This window comes from Ochotona princeps, chromosome 7, assembly GCF_030435755.1.
Source record: "Ochotona princeps isolate mOchPri1 chromosome 7, mOchPri1.hap1, whole genome shotgun sequence".
Lineage (NCBI taxonomy): Eukaryota > Metazoa > Chordata > Mammalia > Lagomorpha > Ochotonidae > Ochotona > Ochotona princeps.
The window spans coordinates 37,421,766-37,430,798 of record NC_080838.1 but is presented as its reverse complement, the minus strand read 5'-3'; the positions used below and the strand labels follow the sequence as shown (position 1 = coordinate 37,430,798).

Here is a 9,033-nt window from a genome sequence, read left to right as displayed (position 1 = left end):
AGCACGGTTCTGGACTGGAAGTAGAGCAGCCAGGACTCCAACTGGTGTCCATGCCAGTGCTGCAGACAGTGGCTTAAGCCTCTGTGCTACATACTCTCCAGGTGTAGGAATGTTTCATGTTCTTGTATTCTCATCAGTATGATGAAAAAATCCTCATGATTCACAAGGCTGTTTCACTTCAGATCCAGCTCCCCCCTTACAGCCTGGAAAAGCAGAAGATAGCTCTTATGTTCTCTCCTACATGGGAGACTCTGTAAAAGCTCCTGACTCCTTTGTGTTACTTGGCCCAACCACTGAGCTCATCTGGGGAGTGAACCAGCACATCAAAGAATTCTCTCTCTCTCTCTGGAATTCTACTTTCAAATAAATAAACCTAACAACAAAAAAAAAATAACAACAACACAACAGCAGGTGCCATGTCTGGCCTGGAAGGTGGCAAAAAGAAGGCCCTGAAACAACCCAAAAAGCAGGTCAAGAAGATGGATGAGGAAGATAGGGTTTTCAAGCACAAACAAAAACAGAATCAGAAGAAACACAGTGAGGTGAAAGCGAAGGCCGCTGAGAAGGGCCCCTTGGCGACAGGTGAAATTTAAAAATCTGGCAAAAAAAGTAAGCTTTTCTGGTTCCTGAAGTGATGTTGCCCTAATTCCACACCTGTCTGAACTTCTGGATTCCCAGCCCGAACATCTTTTGTCACCCATAATTAGAATGGAGTGCTACCTGGAGTCTGCTGTACATTTACAAATAAACCTTTGTTTAAAAAAAATGGAGGGGTGGGGAGAACACTCCCATATGGTAGCCCACTGTCTGCTGAGTTGTTTTCATACAGCCATTCTTAGCTGTGACTGAAATGTAGGCCAGATAAAAATCCTGCCAGGAGCTGCTCTCTGGTCTCTGTTCTTGAAATTCTGCATCGCATGGAATTAAAGCAACTCCTTGGGAAAACACACCACACACACACACACGGTAATAGAAAATATCCAAATTTTAAAAGCAAGGAAAAAGATTGAAAATAAAAAGAAAAGATCAGTGAGCTGTAATAGAAGTGCAAGTGACTTCATGTGTATTCAATTAAAAGGGGGAGATTGATGAGTTTATCAATCAAACATTATAGATTAGTAGACTGGATTAAGAACACAAAACTCATCTATTTGTTGCCTACAGAAGACATAGCTCACCAACAAAGATAAGCGGAAATGATATCTCATCGATTTTGGTGGGTTTTGTGTGTGCTTTTTTGTTGTTGTTGTTATTGCTGTTGTAGTTTCATCTCTTCAAAACTCTTGCTAAATTCTTCAATGACTCATAGATCATACAGTAGCATCATTTTCTTCAAGAAGGTTCTTGATTTTCTTTTCCATTTCATCAGCAACATATTAGTGATTCAGTAGCATGTTATTTAACTTCATGGCATTGTTAATTTCTTTTTTCTTTGTCATGTTGATTTTGGTTTGTAGCTTTTAATTTAGGGGGTCGTATAGTACCTATGTAATGGAGACTCTCATATCCAGTGGCATGTTATTTAACTTCATGAAAGTGTAAATTTCTCTTTTTCTTCATGGTGTTAATTTTGTATTGTGGCTTTTCATTTAAGGGGATGGATAGTAACTGTATAGTGGAGATTACCCTATCCAGATGTGAGGATGCAATGCAGTATGGATCTCTACTTCCAGACCAAAGATGAACTTACAATGAAACTGATTACTATATCTTGACAATAAGATGCTGGAATTTTTGCCAGTGTCCATGCCCACAATGATGGACATATGACCGTTTATAAAGAACTATACTATAGTAATGATACAGGGGAACTCAATGAGGGGGAGGGAACTAGGGAGGGGATAAGGAAAATCCCAGGGTCTATGGAACTGTATCATAAAATGATAATAACAATAACAGTGATAATAATAAGAGGTAAATTTTTTAAAAGGGAGGGAGAAAAAATATCTGAATAGGTGATGGTTTAAGTTCTTGAAATTAAGTGAAAGCAATGAATCCACAGATGTTGAGAATTCCAATTAATGTCAAACACAATAAAACAGCAAGAAAAATACAGTGAAGCACATAAAAATTGCTTAAAACAGACATAAAAAGAAATCGTAAAAGCAGGGAGGGAAAACGCACATGAAATAGGGAAAAAATAACCGTGATTTCTTATCAGCAAAGCAGTCTCAGAAAACTCAGAGCAATATTTCTGAAGTACTGGAAGAGAGAAGGCCATATTCTCAATTCAGTAAAAATAATTTTCAAATATATGACATATTTTTCTTTAAAAATTTTTATTAATATAAAGAGAACAAACTTCATCTATTTTATACATAATGATTCTAAGATAATCACATTTCCCTGCCACCTGCAGTCCCACTTCACTCTTCCTCAGTTCTTTCCTTCCTTCATAGTTTTTCTTTAAATTTTTTGCAAAGAGATCATTTCAGTCCACATATATAAAATATTAACTGCTACATTATATATAGTTTATGTGTATGCGAACATTTTCAAGTGAAAAGAATGTGGTGATAGATGAAAATCTGGATTCACACAAGAGTGAAGAACATCGGACCTGTCTAAAGTTGGATATATGCTCTGACTTATTTAAATTTAAAAATAATATAATGTTCAAAACAAAATTAGTAACATTACCCACTCTTGACTATTATGATGCATAGATGCTGAAATACAATCCATCCCATTTACTGTATTTAATGGATGCTGCTATCACAACGAGAGTAAGCAGCATTACTGTCCTCAGCTGGGTGTTTAAGGTGTGGAGACACCAACACATTCATAAATACTATAAAATGCTGGAGCCTACCTTAAAAATATATTAGTCTGGTAAGCTTGCCTTATCACAGCAGCACAGACTGAGTGGCTTCTTTGCTCACAGTGTCGGATGTTGGAGGTTTCAGATCAGGTTTAAGAAGATGTGTGTTTATTTTCTGATGCCTCTCTCTTTGGCTAGAATATGACTATGTCCTTGAAATGTCCTCACATAGTCTTTTTTTTTTTTTTTTTTTTTTTAGTCAGGTATCCATTATACTTTTCTCTCTTCTTGTAAGGAAGTCATGATTGACTAGGGCTTGGTATCAATAATCATATTTTAACCTAAGGATAATGTTAAGGTGACAATATTTGGTTTCTTCTGAGAACCCCACCTTTAGCTAGTAAATGGATGACTTATTTGTAACAATATTTATTTATTATTTGACAGACAAATGAAAGATATTGGAGGAGAGACAGAGAAAGAGATCTTTCCATCCACTAATTAATTCTCCAGATGGCCACAGTGGTCTGGGCCGCACCTGGCTGAAGGCAGAAGCCTGGAACTCCATCCTGGTATCCTCCCTGGGTATTAAGTGCCCAAGTGCATTGGCCAGCTTCCGCTGCTTTTCTAGGCAGATTTGCACAGAGCTGGATCAGAAACAGAACAGATACAACTTGAGCAGCCCTCCAGTGGCTAGATGGCAGTGTTGCAACCAGAGCTTTAATGTGCTGCACCTGACACCAGCCCCAACAGCCGACTTTCCGTGTCAGCTATTGTGTGTGTGTGTGTCTGTTATCTTAATCTGCTTGTTTATAAGAACAAAATTTATGATAGAATTATCTTCTATGATTTTATTTAACTCAAACGAATCTTCAGAGAAGTTATCTCCAAATCCAGTCACATTCTAATGGTCTGGAAATAAGAACACTAACATATGAGTTCAGGGGATGGGAACATGACTGAACCAGTAGCAGAAACTGAAGTTGCTTTCTGTTTAACTTCACAAGGACCTTTACTCTTGGTCTGAGGATTCAGTTCAGGAGTAGGAGGACATAGTGGTATATAGTAGTGATTATGTACTGTCCATTGGCTTCCAGGGCTAATCATGTCAAGCACAGCAATCCTAAATGGTGAGGTAAGGCTAACAAGAATGCCTTCCAAGACTTCAACTGAAATCAGGGACACATTTCCTATCAACTCTTTTAAATGAATGACTCACATCATAGGGATAGCTGCCAACCTGGGTCATGTACATGAAGAACGATGATCCCTCTAGAAGCTTCCCAAAGTAGGCTGCCATAACTTTACTCTGGAGGTTACTACACAATCATCTGAGGAATACATGACCTACTGATGGCATTGCCTTAACCAACAGACCAAATCCAAGCAGGATGGTCTTAAATTCAAGTCAGTGCCTTATTTGTGATTTACCATGGAAATTTACCAAGGCAAATCTTGATGAGAATACTGAAAATGTCTTACAGTAGCTCACATCCACTGGAGAGAGGAGATCAAGAATTTATGTCATATAAGAATGGATCCAAACTTGGTTTTCCTGGATTTCTGAAGCTCTTTGTAAATTGTGCATATTAATTCCCTATCAGTTGTGTAGCGTGCAAAAATGTTTTCCATTCTGTTAGCTGTTTCTTCACTTTGTTAATTCTTTCATTTGCTGTACAGAAGCTTTTTAGTTTGAAGTAGTCCAATTTGTTTATTTTGTTTTTGACTGCCTGTGCTTTTGGCGTCTTTTCCAAGAAGTCTTTCCCCATTCCTGTATCTTGGAGAGTGCTTCCTATGTTCTCCTTTAATAGTTTGATAGTTTATGGTTATAGGGTTAGGTCCTTGAACCATTTAAAGCTGATTTTTGTATAATGTGACAGATGTGGATCTTACTTCTTAATTCTGCAAGCTGCTATCCAGTTGTCCCAACAGCATTTGTTGAAGAGACTAGGCTTTTTCCCTGTATTGTTTTCAATTTTCTCATCAAAGATTAGTTGACTGTACATGTGTGTGCTCCCTTCTGGTGTTTCTATTCTGTTCCACTGATACTCTTCTTTGTTTCTGTACCAGTACCAGACTATTTTTGATTACTACTGCTCTGTAGTATCTCTTGAGGTCTAGAATTGTGATTCCTCCAACTTGATTTTTATTCTTCAGGATAGCTTTGGCTATTCGTGATCTCTTCCAAATGAACTTTTGTATCACCTTTTCTATTTCTGAGAAGCATGTTGCTGGGATTTTGATTGGGATCGTGTGGAATCTGTGTTACTTTTGGTAATATGGACATTTTGATGATGTTGATACTGCCAATCCAGGAAAATGTAAGTTTCTCCATTCTTAAATATCTTCTTCTATTTATTTATTTTTTAACACGCTATTGTTTTCATCACAGAGGACTTCCATGTACTTAGTTAGCTTAATTCCTGGGTATTTAAAATTCCTCTCCATTATTTTGAAGGAGACTGTACTTACAATTTATTTCTCAGCCATGGAATTATTTGTGTGCACTACTGCCATTGATTTGTGTTCATTAATTTTTTATCCTGCTACACTGCCAAAGTCTCTTGTGAGTTCCAATAAGCTCTTGACTATTGAGTTAAGCTTGGGAGGAAAGTAGTATGTGATATAGCCACAGCTCTTGGCATGATTTTCTAATAAGCTTGCCCATTATCTCAAATAGTTTAGTTCGTCACAATGTTTTCAAATATTGATAAATCATCTTGGGAAAGAGCACCCTTTGAGGACAAGAATAATAAATTATTTCCACTTGTTTGCATCTACACATTATGTGAAGAACATATGAGAAATCTAGTGGGGAGAATTGAAAACTGGCTTTGTTTTTTAATGTAATAAGAAACAAGTTGAGTTCAACTTTAGAAGGGAAGGAGTAAGACAGATTAACAAGTAAGCAACAGATACTATAGTTTATGCAGAGAAGATTTGGGCCTAAGTGTGGCAGAAATGACTGGCGTTAAGCCAAGACACACATGTTGGTGAAAAACTTCTAGCCAGCACATAGGGAAAAATAATGTGCATTTATAGTTGGTCATTTGAAAGGAAGACCAAGTGTTTATCCTTAAAATATTAAGACTTTACCCACAGCTCAATGACACCTTGCCTCTATATTTGGTTGTAAGAAGATAAAATTTCATGTTCTGGCACAATAACCTCGTGGCTAAATCCTTGCCTTGCATCCACCAGGATCCCTTGTGGGCACTGTTTACTATACCAGCTGCTCCACTTCTCATCCAGCTCCCTGCCTGTGGTCTGCAAAAGCGGTAGAGGACGGCCCAAAGCACCCTGCACCCACATGAGCGACTCAGAAGAAGAGCCTGGCTACTGACTTGAAATCAGCTCAGCTCAGCAATGGCTGTTGCAACCATTTGGGCAATGAACCAGCAGATGGAAGATCTTTCTCTCTGTATCTCTTTCTCTGTGTATATATGCCTTTCCAATAAAGAGATATAATCTTTAAAAAGAAGATAAAGTTTCATATTAGTATTTTAAAATGAAATGATTCTAACAAAACAGTAAGTAAATTAAAATAAAAATATTCTTTGTTTCACTAAGATTTTTTTAATGTGTGTTCCTGCACACACACATTTTAATATTAAGGATCTTGTGAACAATTTATAATTCTGAGGATATTAATATTTTATTTAAATAGCATATGTTGAAATAACCTAAATTATTAATACAATGTTAATGAATATTAATTACACATTCTAAGAAAATTCTTTGTCTCTCTATATATCTATTTCATTGGCACTTTACTTATATCCTGATTAGTTAATAATCTCTTCCAAGACACTAGTCTCTCTTCGTTCTTTTGAAATTGGAGTATTAGATAATGTTCTAACAGATTTTCCTAGTCCTCTGTTTTCTTTAATGGCTATTTACCTCATGCATAGTAAAATAATTCTCAAAATTGTCTTGTAGGCCTTACAAAATTCCCTCCATGCCCCCAACACACACACACACACACACACACCCCCTCTGTGACCACTTGTGCTATAAGGCCGGTGCCTAACCCAGAACTACACCTACAATAATTAAGTAGAACCTTAAATTGAGATGTGAAATTTGAACAATCAGATATGGATCCTGAAGAGAGCAGGATGACTTCAGTAAGTAAGTATTTCCATTGATGGGAGTACATTTGAGCAGAGACCCAAAATAGGTGAGACAATAAATAGGTAATGCAGTTGTGTAGGGTGAAATTGTTCCCACCAAGGAAACTGCGAATATAAAGGCACTGGGGCAACAATGTGCTTGGCCAAGAAATGGAAAAGTGGAAGGAGGCTGAAGACATTGAACATCAACCTCAGAGCCCAGGGGGAAGGGGAAAGACTTATCTGTTCTTGTGTAAACAGAAACTGAAAGAAGGAAACAGGTGAATATAACATGATTACAAGGAGCCAGCATTGTGGCATAGAGAATAAAGCAGCTGCCTGCGACACCTGCATCCCATTTGGATGCCAGTTCATGTCCTCGGTGCTCCACTTCTGATATCACTCCCACCTAATGGCCTGGAAATACGGTGCAAATGTTGGGCCCCTATTACATGTGTGGAAGATCCAGATGAAGATCCTCCTCTATAATTCAGCCTAATGCAGCCCTGACTTGTCCATAATCTGGGGAGTGAATCTGCAGATGAGAGGTCTCTCTGTCCACCATAACTCTTTCAAATAAATGGCTTTCAGAATATTGCATTAAGTACATAATAAAAAGGCTCTAGTTCAGTGGGAATATAGGTGAGAGCTGTAAACAACAATAAAATGGAAAGATGATCATCTCACCCATGTGCAGTCAATTTTAAAATAATCAGATGATTAAAACTGCAGTAGTATAACATTCTTCACCATTGATTTGACAAAGGTATAAAGCAAAGTTCAACAAAACTACGTTTATAGCAAAATCAACATGAAAAAATGAAGCATCAATAAAGCAAAAACAAAAAAGTGGAAAAAAATCAATACATTAATCAATATTTGTTGAGTAACTCCTCTGGACAAAGCAGTTTCATAGACACAAAATACACAGCTTAGCAAAAAAAAAATTACTGGTTTCCAAAAATGACTCTTCTTGTGTAGCAGACAGACAGCGAGCAATAGGATTTGGTAATTGTTGGGCAATCAAAAGGAGGATTTCAAAATCACATTTGAACTTATGAAGTAGCTCATGAACCCAGATAAGGCTCTTAAAATCTTCTCTGCAGACAAAAGAGATGTTACTAGTGTAAAACAGGCCATGCACTTAGTTTACAGGAGGCGGGAGAACACAGTGGGAGGGCTAACAATGGATACTGACCAAATCTTCTTTACACCAAGTTGTGTCATATTTCCACTAAGTACATTACACAGGATCTGTCACAAGTAGTCCATATTTATACAGTAATCAGTATGTGTGGAGAACCTTGAACACACTAAAGATTCTCTGGAGAAAAGATGGAGGGATGGAGGTGAAATGAAATGCTGCTTCTGGAAAGTTTCCATAATACCTAATGAGTTCATGTTTGCAAAAGGCAATGGAACAACACCAAATGAAGGTTGACCTTTCTTTATATTTATATATAGCATTCAACATTCTTCTTTCATATAACGTAAAGATAGGAGATAAGAGGTCTTTCATACTAGCAATTATCTAAATGAAAGAAAGTTCCATTCTGAAAAAAACAAATTTGTGACAGCCAGCATTACTGTTTCGGTGGCTATTCATAGACTCTGCATTCACAAATGACAATAGTTATGGCATGCTCAGTTTAATGTAAAGAAGTATGATAATGATACCTGGGGTTTGCTTTTCATATTGTGAAATTTTATTACAAATTAAAGAAGATAGAATTGCCCATTGTGGCATAGCAGGTAGAGCTGATGCCTGTGATGCCAGTATCCTATACGAGCACCTTTCATGTTCTGATTGCTCCACTTCAGAAACAGCTTCCTGCTAGTATGCCTAGCAAAGCATCAAAACACAGGCCAAGTGCTTGGGTCCCTGTTACCCAACTGGGAGACCTGAAAGATGCCTTTGGCTTCTGGCATTGGTTTAGCCCAGCCCTAGATCTTATGGCCACCTGAGGAGTAAAGCAGCAGATACAAGATCTCTCTGACTTTTTCTGTGTGTTCCTCTCATTCTGACGCTCTAGTTTTCATATAAGTATAGGGGAAAAAACTTTTTATAAGAAATGAAACAGCTTATAACAGTGAAGAGATGATGAGCAGTGGAATTATGAATAGAAAAATACAGCAACCTGTTTTTAAAATTCGAAACCA

The 9,033-nt window shown here is 37.5% G+C and overlaps 1 protein-coding gene across 1 annotated transcript; it reads left to right on the top strand.

Annotated features, from left to right (window-relative positions):
- Window positions 1-416: 416 nt before the first annotated feature.
- Window positions 417-593, top strand: LOC118759021 (translation machinery-associated protein 7-like). Its single transcript, XM_036495134.2, has one exon. The coding sequence runs from the start codon at window positions 417-419 to the stop codon at window positions 591-593; it is 177 nt and encodes a 58-aa protein (XP_036351027.2).
- Window positions 594-9,033: the final 8,440 nt, after the last annotated feature.

Excerpts from the sequence above, each read along its gene's own strand:
- LOC118759021 (XM_036495134.2), top strand. The coding sequence starts at position 417 with ATGTCTGGCCTGGAAGGTGGCAAAAAGAAGGCCCTGAAACAACCCAAA.